This window comes from Arvicanthis niloticus, chromosome X (genome assembly GCF_011762505.2).
Source record: "Arvicanthis niloticus isolate mArvNil1 chromosome X, mArvNil1.pat.X, whole genome shotgun sequence".
Lineage (NCBI taxonomy): Eukaryota > Metazoa > Chordata > Mammalia > Rodentia > Muridae > Arvicanthis > Arvicanthis niloticus.
In genome coordinates, this window is record NC_047679.1 from 87,269,214 (window position 1) to 87,287,168 (window position 17,955).

The 17,955-nt window shown below is 38.8% G+C and overlaps 1 protein-coding gene across 2 annotated transcripts in view; it reads left to right on the forward strand.

Moving 5' to 3' along the window:
- Positions 1 to 1,205: 1,205 nt before the first annotated feature.
- Positions 1,206 to 17,955, forward strand: part of Vsig1 (V-set and immunoglobulin domain containing 1) — a 32,872-nt gene continuing 16,122 nt past the window's right edge. Inside the window, exons 1-3 of one of the 2 annotated variants that reach the window (XM_034485533.2) lie at positions 1,206 to 1,427; positions 10,718 to 10,881; positions 14,040 to 14,147. In XM_034485533.2, coding sequence (XP_034341424.1) covers positions 1,376 to 1,427; positions 10,718 to 10,881; positions 14,040 to 14,147 — 324 coding nt within the window. In that variant the 5' untranslated portion in view covers positions 1,206 to 1,375. The remainder of the gene's footprint in view (positions 1,428 to 10,717; positions 10,882 to 14,039; positions 14,148 to 17,955) is intronic. The other variant, XM_034485534.2, reaches the window with a different exon arrangement.

A 17,955-nucleotide genomic window follows, 5' to 3' on the forward strand; every position in this document is an offset into this window, starting at 1 on the left:
TCCTGCCGTGAAGGGAAAAAATGTGTTTTTCTCTGCCATCTGTTGTTTTTTAAAAAATCTTTAGCCCCATTCTTTATGGCATGGTACCCAGAATTAAGCTGGTTTTTAAGTTAGGACAGAGACTATGACTCATCATATTGCTTCTGCAACAATATGAATTATTGGGTATATTTTGAGACATACTATTTTTTAAGTTAGGACTTTCCTGAATAGATATTGATCCTGTATAGATATTTCTCTCTGAAGGGGGTCACTCTCCCTAGAAGAGGTCACAGTCACTGGATTTAGGTAAGACTCAGTTAATAATAGGAAACTATGGAGGAACAATCTAGTATTGACTGCACAATACCAATGGCCTGAAAGCCAAGTGTGAATTTATTCCAGGAGTATCCCAGGGAGGACTGGCATGTACATTTACAAAGTCTAAGAATATGCTCAGACATCAAGATGAGGGAATGGAAGATTTCGAGGTTCAGAAGTCCTTAAAGTTTGGCATCAGACATAGATGAGGATAGAGAAGTCTGGAAGGAGGAGTTAGGTTTTATAGAAGTGAAAGGGTTTTCTGAAGAGGGAGGAATTCACTTGGCTAAAGAAAAGATGGAAGTGAAATCGTTTTTTGTAAATTAAAGTTCATAAAACATCATTTGAAATGAGTGCTTTTTGTCTGACTAAACACTTTGAGCAATACATCTTTTCAGCATTTACTCTGACTATAGTTCAGATGTAATGAAGATCAGATCATGAAAAGGTGGGAATTCAGATGAAGGACCCTGGACTTGCTGACAGTCTAGTCCATGGAGAGTCTTACTGAAAATGCCTTATTAGAGTTGGGACATTAGCCTGAGACTGGTACAAATTATTACACAGGACGAAGGAGAAAGAAATCCAGGACACCATTCAGGAAGCTGCTGCTTTAGGCTAATGTTCTATCTAGAACAAAATGGAAGCAGCAGGTTGGAGATGGGGCAAATCTACCATTCACTTTAAAAGCAGCAGGACCAAGACATCTTATGGGAAAAACTGGAGGAGGCCCTGCAAGTACAAGGCTTTTTTATTTAAAGGTTTGATTTTAAACAATGTAACCTAAGAGAATCTGTGTACAAAGAGCTGGAAGGATTTAAGTGCATGGTTTATTATTAACACAGTAGCAAATATATCAAGGGAACACACCCGGGGGAAAAGTGTTTCAAATAAACACAGATCTTTTCAGAGAGAAGTCAGTGCCCAATAAGCAAGCTTAAGGAGGCCTATTTGCTTGGTGATGCCCAGCCGATAAGCCGGGCAAACCTCCCTGTGATTGAAGAAGCCAATTTGAAACTCAGCCTAGTTCAGGCAGCCTTCGGACTGGCACCTGCTGCTCTAAGCAGCTTTCAGCATGATGGTGTTTGCATTTTGGAAGGTCTTTCTGATCTTAAACTGCCTTGCAGGTAAGGAATGAATCTTCCAACTACCAATGGCAACTGGAAATAGAATTTCCTTTTAGACTAAAATCTCAGATATTTATAAAAATCTTCCTCTCCTAGACTTCAAAGACATTGTGATGAGTATGCCTTCTATTTTCAGAAGTCTTGTTTAGTAAATGTGTTCGGTGTCGGTGATTGGGAGGTCATTATTCAGCCAAATTATTTTACAGAGCTCGTGAAATGTTTCCCATTTTCTTTTGTTCCCATTTTCTTTAGTTTGAAAGACGAACAAGCAAATTTGCTCAGAAAGCAAAACTTTGCACTTTAAAGATAAGATTTCTGTTTTAGTTCAGTGTCTCCCCTAAGCTCACCATGTTTGACTCACTTTGCCAGAGCAAGAAAAGCCTGGCCTCAAGAGCGCATGAACATATGTATGGGGAGACTAGAGAAAGACGCACTGAGTGCTCAGTAAAGATTCCCTAGGAAGTACGGTTTTTGAGTCTTAGGTATGTATTGCAGAAATTATATGATCATGCCATAATATGAATAATATGGATGGGTTTATGGATCTGAGCAGAACAAAATGATTTTTAGAGCCCCAAACGCCAGTGTTTGTTAAGCTCAGGAGAGGCAGTTGATTTGGAAAGTCCCTTGGCTGGGGTTTAAAAACTAATGTGTATATTTTGAATCTGTTCTGATGGTAAGTTAAGTTTATGGTAGCTACAATCATATTGTTTATAAAACACAGGTGCTCTTTTAAGTCATGATTAATGTTAGGCTATCATTAGCATGTAATTTTATAAGCACTTTTAATGATACAAAAATATGCTCAGGATAAAATAAGTAAAAGGTCAAGATACACAAACATCAATTATAATAAATTAAATGAAGTTTCTACAATAATCATGGTTCTTTTTGGGTGGTATGATTAAATGTTTTGATTTTATCTCCCTAACTTTTTTAGGAATAGGGATAATGTTAATTTGAATACTGCCTTGTGGTTAATAGCAAAAATTTAAATATCTATTATTAAATGCTTAAATAAAGATGTTATATAGAGTCAAAAGTCACCAGAAAAAACAATTAAATTTATCCCATGATCTATTCTGGCCATAGTTACTTTATCTTAGAGTTTTGTTTCTACTTAACAGTTGAAGAAAACTCTGACATTTTCTTCAGTTGTTAACTAGTTGGCTCAAACACTAAGCTTTATGTACCAACCCTCTAGGAGCACACCTTTAGCCAACGTAATTCTTTCTGTAAAGCCTTACCCTGTTCTATATTAGATATAGGATCATAAAAAGTACACAAATGACTTTTATTATAAATAAATATATATTTATATAATTTTACTGATGAGAAATATAATGGACATTTATTGTATTTGACAATACAGAAATTTATAAATAAGAATATGCTATTACCACTCAGATTTGGGTAAATTTTTTCTTTGTAAGAACATACATTACATTCAAATGGGGCCTATGTCTTGTACCTCACTTTTCTATTATTTAAAATATGATTTAGCATGATGGTGGTATATTGATTGTAGCTTTTAGTAGATGGCTCAATCAGAGTGAGCCATCACACCTGGTTATTTTCTCTTAAATCAACTGTGTGACTTTTTTGGTTTTGTCGTTGTTTGACATGGGCTGTGTATTTATGGATATATGTTTTAGCTGGGCCAAAGCAAAATCTGATTGCACAGGAGGTGGTACGAAAATGGGATATAATATGATGTGATCTGCTGTAGTTACAGTCATATGGATGGCATACAAAGGAACATTTAGGTAATCTATATCTGTCATTCACAGAGATCCACGTCACTTCGCTGACTAGGAGCCATCAGTTGATATTATGGTTATAGGAAAATTAATAATGTTTTATAAATGTGCAATTTCATGCTCAACCTGCATTTGTTCCATAAAAAAGGCTATTTTTGTATCAAGCATGGTACATGGACCCTAGCAAAGATGTGTTGAAAGAATAATTCACCACCCCCAAACCCAGACATCTGGAAATGATTTTCATAGTCACATCTAAAATCAAATTTCTGCACAGCTAATCAGGAAGACGTTATCTTAATCAAAATATTCTCAGTGATGTCTGAGGTCTTAATTTCCATTTCAGAAAAAAAACCAAATTGTAGTTAAAACTTTGTTGTGCAAAAAATGTATGGTTTTAGCGCCTTGTGATATGTATTTGTCGCCTGCTGGAAAGATATGTTACGCTTGTTTTCAGTTAATGGAGGTATGCATCTGAGAGAAGTAAATATCTTTGAATGTTGGTTTTGAAGTCAAACACAAAAATTATAGAATCATTTGGTTATATTATTCTGTAACTAAAACGTAGAGCATCTTTACAAGGAAGTGGATAGAGATGAAATCACTTGCAATGCAAGCCAGTTGGGAGTAGTTCTGCCTTGGCGTGGTAGTAGGCTAGTAGTCCTCCAAACACCTTGTCCACATAGAAGGCATTAAATGGAATGAATGATCATCACCAAATTAGAGCATATTTAAACTCTTTAGAATGTTAATCTAAACGTAAGCACTCATTTTTAGAAGCAGTCATGTACATTTCAACCATATCCGCAGTTTTGCCTTGTTCATTAATTCAGTCAAGTCAATGAGGAAAATTGTAAGCTAGGATTTTCATAAAATGTGATTTAGTTTTTGCCCGTTATTTATTCACTATTCGGTTAATGTGGGTATTTTTTATTTTCTCAATTTTAAATACTACTTTTCATTATAAAATTATTCCAAATATAAATAACTGGGAGGCCTCCACTTCTCTGAGGAAAAGGAGAGAAGGGAGTGGGAGGAGGGGAGGTGGGAGGAGGGGAGGTGGGAGGGAGGGACTGGGAGGAGAAGAAGAAGAGGAGGCTGCCATCGGGATGTAGAGTGGGTAAATAGATTGCTAAGAAAACAAGCAAATAAAAATATATAAATTAATCCAAGGGAAGAAAAACTTTTCTCCTGATGTTTGTAGAACTGTTTACTGGTTAGTGCTTCATTTGCTCTGTTTGTCTCATGTGAGTAGTGACTACTGAATTGGATGGCATGGAGACAGAATATTTCCATGACCACTACCATCCTCATCATCACAGAAAGATGCACAGGACAATGATGAGCTAGAGGATGATGTCAGAGGAGTAAATAATATAATAATATACAGTAGCAGAATGGTTCTTCTACCCCTTTTTAACTATTCAGATCTTTATTTCCAGTCACATTCTCCAATCCAGAGATATAAGATTGTTTATAGAAGTGGTTTATTCTATGCACAAGACAGAAAATAGCGAAGACTGTTCTAGGCTAGTAAAATACACTTGTGGGGGCTCTTAAAAGAACTGAAAAGAATGTCCAAAACCCCAAAATATCAAGAAATTAAAGTGAAAAAGCTAATAGACAATGCTTAGATTATAACAAAAATTGGAGACTAAATGTTTATGAATCCACAATGCTATTACTTACAAATAGGACAAAATTAATAATAGTGGAAACACAAATCTCTGGTGTTGGAAAAGTTTGGCTGGTTTGTGTGGATGCAGCTTCCTAGTAGAGGCTACACAGAGAGATCTCTTCACAGAGACAATGGTATTTGGAAGAGAGGCAATTGAACCTTACAGTTTGAAAATCTGGCAACCAGTTCAGCCTGATACTATCAATATCAACAGTAAAAATTGACATCTTTATTGTTTTGTTTTTAAAATAATTTTAGATTAATTTTATTATAACATGTAGGACATTGCTCCATTTCATATAGATACTTTACAGATACAATTTTTATTGCCAAATGCAACAGTGACCCCACTATATATACTTAATGCAAAAATGATCCACATAAATTTTCTCTATGAAACACAAATAAAAAATAGATAATTGACATGCCTGCAGCCTACTTGTGTGTTTACTTCGAATAGAGGTAAGCAACAGTGTCAGACACTTCATAGTGGAAAAATGTTAAAATATTCATTTAATAATTACAAAAATCATAAACTATTCAAAGATGAAGAACTACATCTCAGGAGTTTAATTGATTGTGAAGGTCATAGTGAAAGTTGAGTCTACTTGATTACTACTAGATCAGTATGCCTTATATTCAATGCACTGAAGGTACTAGAATTTTCCTTTTAAGAAAACACCTTGCCAATGTATATATATACATATATGTATATATATATATGTGTGTGTGTGTGTGTATGTATATATGTATACACACACATATATATACATATATATGTATATGACAATGTGATGTATATATTGCAGTGATAGTGATACAGTGTTTTTTATCTCACAATATCAAAATGATTTGGGCAGTTGTTTTTCAGCAACTGTTATTATGATTGTTGTAGTTAGAATGATCTGCTCTATTTAGCTAGTGTCACTCCACTCAACTAATCCTATTTTATGGCCATTGAAGAGTCTTCTTGCTGTCTTAGAGTTTTACTGCTGTGAACAGACACCATGATCAAGGAAACTCTTATAAGGACAACATTTAATTGAGGCTGGCTTATAGGATCAGAGGTTCAGTCCATTATCATCAAGGCCAGAGCATGGCAACTAGGAGAAGCCTGGCTTCCAAGCAGCTAACAGGAGGGTTTTAAAGCCCACACCCATAATGACACACTTCCTCCAACAAGGCCACAACTCTAAATAGTGCCACTCCTGGGCCAAGCTTATTCAAACTACCACACTTGCTATACTTAATTATATGCTTCTCAGTGTACTATTGATGTTATGGAATAAGCAACATGTGCACACTTCCTCTAAATTCTGTGCCATGTTCTATAGATTAGTATGATGCTTTTAAAAATCGACAAAATATTGATGTTTAGTGTTTCAAAAAGCACTGAAATATTGAATTTCAGGAAGCATTTTAAAAAGTGTTTACATTTGTGTGTTTATTTAATGTGCATGAATGTTTTACCTACATGAATGTATGTGGACCATGTATGTGCCTAGTGTCTACAGAGGTCAGAAGAGGGCATCAAATCCTCTGGAATGATAGGGATGGTTTTGTGAGTCAGCATATGAGTGCTGGAAGGAGTGAGAAATGTGCTAAATCATTGGGCCATCACTCCAGCCCCCACGAAGGAAGTATCTTAAGGATATTTGTGGTTCCTTATTAAAATATAAGAAAAGTACCATTTCTGAAGGCTCATTAGAAGTGTCAGGTTTTTTTAATTAAGATTCTTGTTTCCTGGTGATTTATTTTTCTAGATATTTTCTGTCTTCAGATTTCTTTGGAATATCCATGAATATTCTTTTCCATTTATATTAGTGTCATTGAAAAGCAGATTCTGTGATGAGATCATTTAGACATTGACTTGTCTCTCTGTAGTGTCCTGGGAGCTATGCCTTTTAACTCATGTACGCATCTCGCCCTTAAAGAGCTAGTTTTTACAAACAAGGCTATTCATTAGCTCTTGATTTTGTCACTTGGGAGTTCAAACACTTGAGTGTGTGATGATGTATACATTTTTTAAGTGTTCCTTGGTCTGAGCAGAGTTTCTTACCATGACCTCATTCCCAATCATAACTTCTTAAATTTTCCAGCAGAGAGTAATCTTCAGGTGTGAAGGAATAAGACACAGTCTCTGCTTGATGCTGTTGTTTGTACCTGAAATGCTCCATGGTTTTTTTTTTTAATCTTCAAAAAATAAAAAAAAGATCCATCTTCACTTATAGGAAAACGGAAGATAAAGGTGTTTCTGTCTCAGCCACTTGGATTGTGTCTGTTGTGTGAATGAGTTTTATATTATCTAGGAAAACTAAGTCATCCTTATTATTATGCTCTCTTTTCTCATTTAATTCTTTACAAACTTGGCATTTTCATGACCTGTCAAATCCACTTCTACTAAATCATTTTCTGTGTTGCATTCAGGCAGGCATCCTGCTGGTTTCATTGATTTCTTTAGAGCAGAGAAACCATACACCTGCCTAAGATTCACTTAATTACAGGGATGTCTGGAACAACCAAACATTCAATATATTCAAAAGGTTAAATCTTAAAACCAGTGTGTAAATGGTGTTTCTTGATAAAGTCTGGATTGATGCAAGCCAACCTGAATGAGCTCAAATTGTCCCAGCACAGTTTCAGAGGGTTAGTCTATTATCTTGGCAGCAAGCAGGAAGTCATGGCACTGGAGCAGTAGTTAAGAGCTTTACATCTTGTTCCACAGGCAGCAGGCGGAAAGACACTGGGCCTGGCATAGGCTAAGGTTCATATAATGAAGTTTATTTGAAAAAATTAATGACTAGTATCAAGTTCCAAAGCTTTAAACTGTGATGTTTGTTGTTACTGTATTAAGGTTGACTAATGTCAGAAAACTCTTTTCCTCAAAATTTAAGAACTGACTATGATTCTGAATATTGGCAATCTGGGCAATAAAAAGTGATCTATCTGGCAGTTTTGCTTTATTATTGTGAGAATTGGGTAGGATCCTTAAAACTGTCTCATTTTATAGTCTGACATACTGTCTGAATTCTAGTATGTAATTTTTGAGCTTTTATAGATCTCAAATTATTATAGATATATGTGTCTTCCAATATTAAAGAAACGGGGTATATTTGAATTAGATCTGTGTTGCCTATGTCATTGAGTTTCATCCACTACCACAATGATCTGTGATAGAAATGGCAGGTAGAGATTGGAACTCCTGCTCAACCTTGTCTCTCCAGTATTTAGCACAAAGTTGATGTTCAATAGATTCAAAGTTCCAATTAGACAGAAGGAGTAGTTTTAAGACCTATTGCAAAATAAAGTGACCATAGACAATATACTATGTATTTCTTTGTGAAAAAATGTTTTGAGATTATAATTTCATATTTCTCCCTTTCCTTTTCTCCCTCTAAACCCTTTCATAGTCTCCTTCAAATTCACAGCCCCCATTTTTACTAGTTGTAATTGCATAGTATGTATTTGAAAATGACTAAGAGAATATGTTTCTTTTAAATTTATTCTTCTCTCACAAAATACCTCCCAACCACAGCTTCCCCTTCCTCCCCTCCCAGTTCCTCCCTTCACCCCTGCCACCTTTCCTTTCCCCAAGATCCACTGCTCCTCTGCTTCTCTTCAGAAAACAGCAGGCCACCCAGTGACTTCAGCCAAATATGGCATAACAAGATACAATAAGACTAGACGTAAGCCCTCATATCAAGGCTGGATGAGGCAACCCAGGAGGAGGAAAAAAGTCCTACAAGAGTCAGAGACACCCCTCCTTTTACACACACACACACACACACACACACACACACACACACTGTTGGGAGTCTCACAGAAACTCTAAGCTAAAGAACAACAGCATGTATGCAGGGCCTGGCACAGACCCATGCAGGCTCTGTGGTTGCCACTTCTAATGTTCTCATTACCAAAATATGACAAATACATTAAATGATGGATATATCAATTAGTGATATAATTATTCTGTAATATATCAGAATATTATGCAAACCACACATGCATACCACATATGCAAATATTTTTCAGTTAATTTTAAATTAAGAAACAAAGAAGTCAAATAAAAGTCAGACATTACAGTCATCTATTTCTCTGAAGGCTTTCTGCATTGCTGGTGATCAAAATCAGAGCTTTGTTCATGCAGGGAAGTTCTCTACCCCTGAGCCATATTTCCAGTCCTGAAGACTGTTTTAATGTATAACTTTACCCTCAATTTCCTTTCCTCTACTTTGAATTATTTTTAAGTAAAATTAGATTATTTGTCTTCCCAAGAAACCCAAATGGAAATTATAGAACTAACAAAATACAGTAATAAAAAAGAAGAAACATTCTGATACACTCAGTAGTACAGCAGAGATGACAGAAAATAGAATCTGTATCTAGTGAAGCTATCTCTCAAGAATTAATAGAAAATAATGAGAAATGCAAGCCAACCTGAATGAGCTCAAATCAAAGGGGGTGGAATATCTTTACTTAGCAGGCATACCCTTGAAAAGCAGCTAAAGGAATTACTTCTGAGATATAAAAGATGATAAAAAGAAGGATCTCGAAGCATTAGGAAGAATGAAGGGACAAAAGGAAAGGGAGAAATATGAGTACATACAGGTGACTGCTTTAACTCATGAGTTCTGTGCATCACATGTGATGATTGAACAAAATGACATTATACCATTATCTTGTACTCCAGACAGTGACATTTAAGTATGGAGAAGACAAGTGAACCCAAATGTAAGTGAAATTTACACGAACCACTGTAACTAGTAAAATATGGACACCAGTATTGACAGTGGTTTGATTTCTCTTTTATTTACCAGTGCTGGTTATTGAGCCTAGAGTCTTGTGTATGTTAGAAGTATCATGGTGCTTTAAATCATACTTTCTTGTGTAGAGTACATAACCGGACAACAGCATAATGCCCATTTCTCCCCCAAGCACCTATGGAACATTGACTAAAAGAGACCAAGTATTCAGCCACAAAACCTAAGTGTAAAATAAGTGAAATCATACAAAGCAACCAAACTGTGAGCTAGTAATGAGGGGAGGAGTTTGTAGCTCAGAAGGACAGGGCCTATTCAGCATGCACGAGCTGTTTTCCATCTTCGACACCACAAACAGGTACTGAGGTCCCTCAAAAAGGATTTTTCTCCATGTGAAATGCTTCTACCAACTTTTACTGTGTTAAAAGTTGAAACTGAAAAAATAGAAAAAAAACCCACACACAACACATAATTCCTCCAGTCACCAGATAAATGGCAGTATTATCTGTTTTGGTTCACTCCAGTACATACTCATAAAAGGATGAAAGTCTATAAGGAGCCTGACATCTTTGTACTACCGTGGATGTAATTTAGATCTTTCCGTAAGTTCATTACGACTCTGCCCTCCAATCCCCCACACACAGTGGTCTAGGGATAGAATAACTAACTTGTCCTGGTTTGCCTAAAATTTTCCTAGTTTGGCCTTGGCGCTGACTTCTCCAATTCTTTAAATAAATGCTCTATATTCAAGGAACACTCTTGATCATGGGAAGTCTGGGTTGGTTGTTCTCCATATCCAGACCTTTTAGTGTCCCTGGGTAAGACTGTAAGAAACTGTGTATAACATGACTTTTATAGGAATTATCAGTCCAGTGCTATTATTACTTCGCCATCACCTGTGGTTTGATCATCTCTATGCCAATCACTTGTTGATAGAAACCCTCTTTCCCATGTCTGCTCATGTTTCCTCTGTGTTTCACTGTGCTCTCTACCTGTCATAGATTCTCTAAACAAGATGTTTTGCATTTTGTGATGAAAATGTCATCAAAACATGAGTATGTACTACTAATTATCTGATGATTATAATTCCAGGTCAGGTCAGTATGGTGCAAGTGAACGTCCCAGACAGTTTCGTGAATGTCACTGTTGGATCTAATGTTACTCTTCTCTGCCTCTACACCACCACCGCACCATCCCTGGACAAGCTTTCAATCCAATGGTCTTTCTTCCACAATAAGGAAATGGAGCCCATATCCGTAAGGATTCTCTAATTAAATTATTCCCCCTTAATAGTTCTCACTGGAAACTAACTGTTGGCATGAGAATATGAAGGAACAGTGAAGTATGACGGAACTACTGAGATCAATGACAAAAGTCGAGACAGTTTTTGGTAGCTGTTTAGTGAAGACAAGTCACATGATTATGTGTAGCGGTTATCTCAGTTTTGTATACTCAGCATTGTGTGGGTCAGGTACTCCAGAATAGCCACAGGCCTTTTCATAGGTGAAATAAGAAGGAGCTCTTAAAGGACATTCTACAGATATCTCATTATTTTGAGAAGATCTCAGTTCACATGTAAATCCTAATGGATCTGAAGAGCTCTGTCGAATTTAATAACTGGGATCTGCCTGGCAAGGCAGTTGGCACATTGTTCCTGATTGAGTCTGACAGTTTCAGATTCCCCAGATTGGTGGAGAAGATCCATGGTAGTCATGAAATCCATGTTATCGAGGGCAGCATGAAGTTAGAAGATAAAGGATGGAAGGGATGGACAAAAGGTTCAGGAGAAGTTGCCAGCATAGGGCAGGGTAGCACCTATATGAAAGGAGGATTCCACGGGCAAACTGCCTATCACCAGATTGCCTTCATTTGGCCTTGAGAGTAATTCCTTTTGAAAATTATTCCAAGAGCTAAAATTGTATTACATAGAGTTGTGTGTACATCTATGCACACGTGTATGCAAACGCATATACCATTCATGCCTCTATACATTCCTTGAAGAAAAGGGTCTACAGTTAACAGGTTCTCAGAATGACTCATGGCCCAAAATAATGAAGAGACCATCACTGGTGGATTGGAATAGCCTGAGTTGGGCTTTGTCAAAAAGGGGAGGTTTGGTGTAGTATTAGAAAGATAAGGGAGTGAAGCCTAGAGGCAGAAGTGGAGAAGGAAGCCAGGAGCTCAGAGGAGCCACTTCTTGGCCAGCTACGCTTCAGCTCCCACTGACTCTTTGTAAGTACTGAATTTCTCTACATAACATTGTGAACATTTCCTTTTCAGAAAATATCACCCACAGGGAGACTCCATCAGTGCTACCCGGTATTCAGAGTGAAACAGTTTTGTTTACAGTAGACAATATGGGTATCACTCCATGCCTCTCTTCAAAATACAGTAGGATGGAAGTATTCATGGGAAATGATCTGACATGAGGCATATGAAAACACTTGAAAAAACATAAAGTGCTCTCGTTTTTATCCCATGCAAACAGCAGCAGCAACAGAACTATCAGTAGAAAATAACAAGCAATTTCCATCACCCAAAATATCTGGACATGTTTATGTCAACTAAGAAATAATGCTTTCCCCTACAGGTTGTTTTCACTAAGATAATCACATGATCTCTTCTTTTTAAAATTTGATTTCTTAGGAGTCTTTTCAACACATTGTTCATACACTTGAAGTCCTGCTCAGTTTTCAAGTGGTGGCTGATTTGAGAGAGGCGTCAGCATCTTTTGAGATGTCTTATGCTCAGTACTCAATTCAAGATGTCCTCTATTTCCTGAAGTCTAGGCCAAGGAAATCTGAGCTCAAGAGTGCACATCCCCCACTTTGCATCCTCTGATTCTGCCATCTACAGAGCCATCTCTTGTCTGAACTCTAGCCACTTAAAAGCTGGGGGAGAATTATGACTAGCAATGAACTTTTCTCAGAAAGAGACTGCAAGGGGAAAAGCTTTAGGCATTCATAGTGCGCATGGTTTAAGCTCAGGACTTTTCTTAGATGAACTTAAAAAAAATCTATTGGCAAATGTTTGATGAATTGCTTCCTTCCTTGCCAAATCAAATGAAGTCCTTTCTCCTGAGCTGCTAGATCAAATAAAAAAAATGCTTGAAACCTGTGCAATGCCCATGCTGAGGAAGTGCAAGGCTCCTGGAGGACAAGGATGGTGAAAAACTCTTGCCAAAGCACAAAGTTCCTTGTCTTGTTTGCCCCTCCTGTTTCAGCTTACCTGCCCTTGCCAGATCCCCGTCACAGCCCTCTTTTAGCCTCTGCTTCTAGATAACTGGATTTCCTCTCCTCTCCCTCCTCCTCCCCTTGCATCCCTCTCCTCTTCGTGTGTGTATGAAGCTTTTTTCTATCATGTGTGCATGGGCTTTTCTTTGGGATAAGAATCCCAGTAGACACCTCTGGATGGATGTCAGTTCTGTCTCCTAGTTGCTGGCTGGATTACCCTAGACAAATCACTTGACTTTTTATAGACTCAATTTTCCCTTCTGTCAAACAGAGCTACTCACCTCTCTGATAGTTTAATGAAAAGATTGAATATTTTGTGGAACATAAGGAAACCTTCTAGCACAAACTTTCAGTGAATATGAGCTATTATAATTAATATCACCATTTATAAGATTTATTTTGCAAAATTATCTTGCCCGTGCCCCAGCTGTATTGGATGGACTAGAGAAACAGCCCAACAAGATACACTTAATATAACTGTATAACTCAGCCAAGACAGAGTCTAGGGATTTCCTGGTCTTGGTCCCGAGTTGCTGTCCCTACCAGGTCCCTAACGGCTGGAGGGAGAATCCAAACCCTTTTCTCTGCTACTTCTCATTCCCAAGAAGAACTTGGTCAGCTAAGAGTTTGCAGACATCCTGGGTTGAGATAGTAGTTTTCAAAATAGAGTTTTAGATTTCATTCCTATTCCTTCTTTGCTTGAGCATTTTCATGGATTCAGACTTCTGTAGAACACATTGTAAGTTCATCTAGTGAATGCTGGGGGAGTGGTTATATATTTTGGGGATGTTGAGACGGCTAAGCTGGAGATATAGCTCAGTTGGTATGATGCTTGCATGAAGCCCTGGGTTCAGTCCCTAGCACCTTATAAACCAGGCATGGTAGTGCATGCCTGTATTACTAAAACTCAGGAGGTAGAAGAAGGAGGATCAGAAATTGAAGGTCATTCATGGGATTCTAACAAGTTCAAGGCCAGCCTGTGATACAGGAAATGTCCTCTCAAGCCTTCCCAGCTTATGTATATGTAATAAAGACTGCTGTTTCTAGGACATTCTGTGGTATATGGAAGTAAAGTGTTGCTAGTCTGACCAGTGAGTGATTTAGTTCAACTCATAGGTTGATATAGCAATATAGCATGTAGCATTCAGCTCTCAGATCCACTCATTTCTGCTCAAACACAGCATGGCTCGCACCCCAAAACTGAGGGTATGGAGGAAAAGGCAGTCAGTCAGTGTCTAAAAATGATGCATGCAAGAGACGCTCGGGGAAGATGTAGCTGGACCTCTCAGGTAAGAAAACCCATTGGTGTACTACTAGACCCCTGCACTAATTGCAGTCTAGGACACTAGACTTGCCTTAGGAGTGGGATGGAAGGGTTTCTGTATGATAACAATAGAGATTAGTGTATGATCTATATGACTCTGGGAAGGTTGTTTTGTTGTGGTTTGGTTTTGGAGACAGGGTCTTGCTATAGAATGCAGGCTGGCCTTGAACTTAGCAGCCTCCTGCCTCAGCCTACAAGTGTTGGGATGTGTATTGTTTGTGATAATAAAAACAAGAGAAGTATGGGCTTGAGAGATGGCTCAACAGTTAAGAAAGCTTGCTACTATTGCATAAGATTTGAGTTTGATTCCCAGCAGCCATGTTAGATGGCTCACAATTGCCTGTAACTCAAAGTCCGAGGGATCCAACACCCCTTTCTGGCCTCCTTGGGCACCTGCACTTAAACAGACACAACCACATACAGATACACATGCATACACATAAATACATTTGTAAAAATAAATAAAACCTAGAGAATTTTTTAGTTTTCCCTTCTCATGTCCATGCCTGGAACTCTTAATCCTCCTCCAAAAGACTCCGAGGCCTATAGCTGCTCTGACCAGGCTAGTGGCCAGCTTTTGCCCCATCTTCCTCTCTTCAAAAATCATTGCATTAAAAAGCAATTGATTCTGAGGCCCAGTGTTTCCCAGGACCCAGGGCCAAATATTGTGTCTCAATGTCCTCTCAAGGGAAGTCCCTTTGGTGCATGGAAACTGCTCTTTCCATAAGCCCTCTGATCCTGAGGACAGAGTTTCCATTTGGTCTTCCTTTTAGAAATGCCCTGTGTCTAAAAATATGGACAGTTTCATTCCATCCCTCAGGGGATAATCTCTGAAAACGTACCTGGTACAAACAGACTAACCAGGAAGTTTTCAGAAATCTGGTACCTCTCTGTCCATAGATGCTTCCCTTTTCTGTCTGCCTTGCTATTGCTAAAACTAGAGACAACATTTACCCATGAACAAAATGCACAGCAACACTGCTTAGTTTGGTTGTGTTAGACAACTGTCACCTACAATCTGTATAATAGAAGAAATCCTTCACGATCCTCATGTCCATGTCTCCAATTTGGACAACTCCTTCCCCAGAGTTGAATGTCTTCATATTTTTTTTTTTGGATTCTTGCATTTTTAAACCTGTTCTGTCCTCTGTAGGTAACATTATTTCAAATATTTCTGTAACCTTGAAGAGGGGGGGATGTTTCATCATTTCAGGGGAATGTAATAATGGAGAGGGCATTGATTTGATTTTTCAGGACTTGGAGTCTCTAGTGACATTTGGTGAGTGCTGGCTAGAGATGTTAAATGCTCTGCAATACATGCAACAGAGCCACCCAACAAATGGCCCAACGTGCTACTGTTGCTATCAGAGAACCTTCCAAATCTCCCATCTCTTTGTACTAATGCTGATCTATTCTGGGCTTCATTTCATTTCTGCTGAAGAAGTACCCTCAAGCAGGGATCTTCCATGATTTTACCTAAAATAGTCACTCAAATGGTGGACATCTCAAGCCAGTAGCAGAGAGCCTTTTTTGTGGTATTCTATTTCTATTGTGTATAGCCATAGCCTCCATAGCACAGACCTGAGAAATGTCTGGGCCTGAAGCCCTTTGCCACTTTCCAACCCATGTCTAGCTGCTTTGGGAGCACAAACAAGGAGCTGGAAGGGAGGCAAAGGAAAGAATGTGCGGTTTAGCTGTGGACTCCCAGGCTTCCATATCTCCCAAAGGAACCTGGAAAGCAGTTCTGGAAGCTAAAGGCATTTAGTAAATCCAACTCTGACTTAAATAGAAAGCAGATGGGATCCTTTCACGCCTTCTTGCTTATACATCCAGCCTCTAGTTTGAGAGCTGTGCTGCAAAATTGAGGCAACAACTGGCTACCAGCTGCACAGCCTTGTGTGACTAGAAACTTGGCATCAGAGGTAGAGGAAGGCTGCTGTCCAAAGAGACTGGGAGCCTACAGTGCAGCTGGAGAACCCATCGTGCATCATGTGGCAAAACTGTTGTTCAGCATAGGAAGCACCAGACCAGGGAACTGCAGCGACTGGCACAAATAGAAAAGGGAGACTGGCATAAGCAATAGAATGGTCCCAAAGGGGACAGTAAATCACCCCCTTGTCTTGGGCAGGACTGAGAGTGCTCTCTTAATGCATACTCTGGGAGTCCTGAGGCTTGGATTCCAGGTCTGACTGTAAATTGACTGTGTGAACTTGGGGAAAATCACTTCCTCTCTTGGGGCCTCAGTGTCATCTGTAATAGATGAGAATGAATCAGACTTCACAAACTGGAGGCTTCGGGGCCTGGTTTGGCCAACAGACGTATTTAGGTTGGCTAGGCCAGCATTTTGTTTCCACAGGTTATGCCAGCTCCTCAGTAATAAATACCATAGTCCCCTCTGGCCTTCTTAAGCCTACCCATACTTATAGACCCTGCCCCAGCTTGTTCTCATATTTCCAGTATCCATCCAGCCCCCTGAGAGCTCCTGAACCTCTGTAACGTGAACTAAGTGATCTCGAAGAGGATGTAATCACTAATAGGCTCTTGTGACTCTACCCACCAGCCACCAATAAGGAGGGCAGAAAGAGGAAATACTGAGAGAAAGCAGGGCTTTTGGTCATGAACATGGGCACAGGCAGCAATGAGTGTAATTTTAACAAGTATGACTTTGGAAAACATTGGTATAGATTTTCTTAAAGCAGGCCTCCTCTCATCCCTGCCAAGGATGTGGCCTGTAGAACACATGAGGCTTTTCCTTGGCCTCAGTTGCACTGATCTCCAAGTTGACTATATCTATATTCACTATTCAGCTTTAATTTTCTTTTACTTAGCTTTGATTTTTAAGTATTACTCTTTTGTGGAAAGTGAAACCAACTTGTAGTCCTTCCACGGTGATATTAGATAAGCAGTTTGGAGAAAACCTTTTCTTCTTGTTTTCTTCCCAAGGATAATGAGAAGACAGTGGGTTTGCCCGAGCAGAAAGCTCCTTTATCTGTGTGTCTGGCTATCAAGCTTGTGACTCTTCTCTTCCTCAGACAACAGCCTGAACTCCAGGTCTCCTGTGTCATCCCTTTAGTGTCTATTGTCTGTGAGGGAAATATTGATTAGACTGCAGTATAAGGAGCTGAATGGAAGGGATGGAGGATAAGTTACATGTCTGACACCTCATTGTTTACTTACCTGTCACTTTCCCCTTGATTCAGGTCCCACTAGACTTTTACAGTTGCTTCTTTCCATTTAATTTTTTTCAAATTTTATTTATTTGTTATTTATTAAGACAAAGTCACCCTTATAAGTCATCCTGACTGTGCATTTGTGATCGTTTTGATTCCAAGCATGTGCCAACATGCCCGGTCTCAGATATACCCTTCTATGACTTAGTCCTTGACTAAAAGGTCCTCTTGGAGCCTCATCTCGGCACAATCAAGGTCCTTTCACCTAGCCCCTCTAGAGCTTTCTGTGGCAGGATTGATGCTGCATCTCATTGTGACATCATCAAACATCATAAAGCGGGGCTGACCTGCTTCTTCTTGGGAGCAGAGGAACTGGCCAGAGGCATAGGTTGTAAAGGGCTGTCTTGATGGCAGTTGGTTGGGCTCCAGGTAAGACACAACAGGATCTCATGCTTCCCATTCATAAGTAAATAGATGTAGTGTTGCCTGTCAGTGTAGTCAAGTCTTTGGATAAGTTAAATCTACACCTACCTCATTTGAATACCTTGAGTTACTCTGGTAGCTTTCTGGTTGGTCAAGCACTGCTCCTGGTTAAGTTCGGGC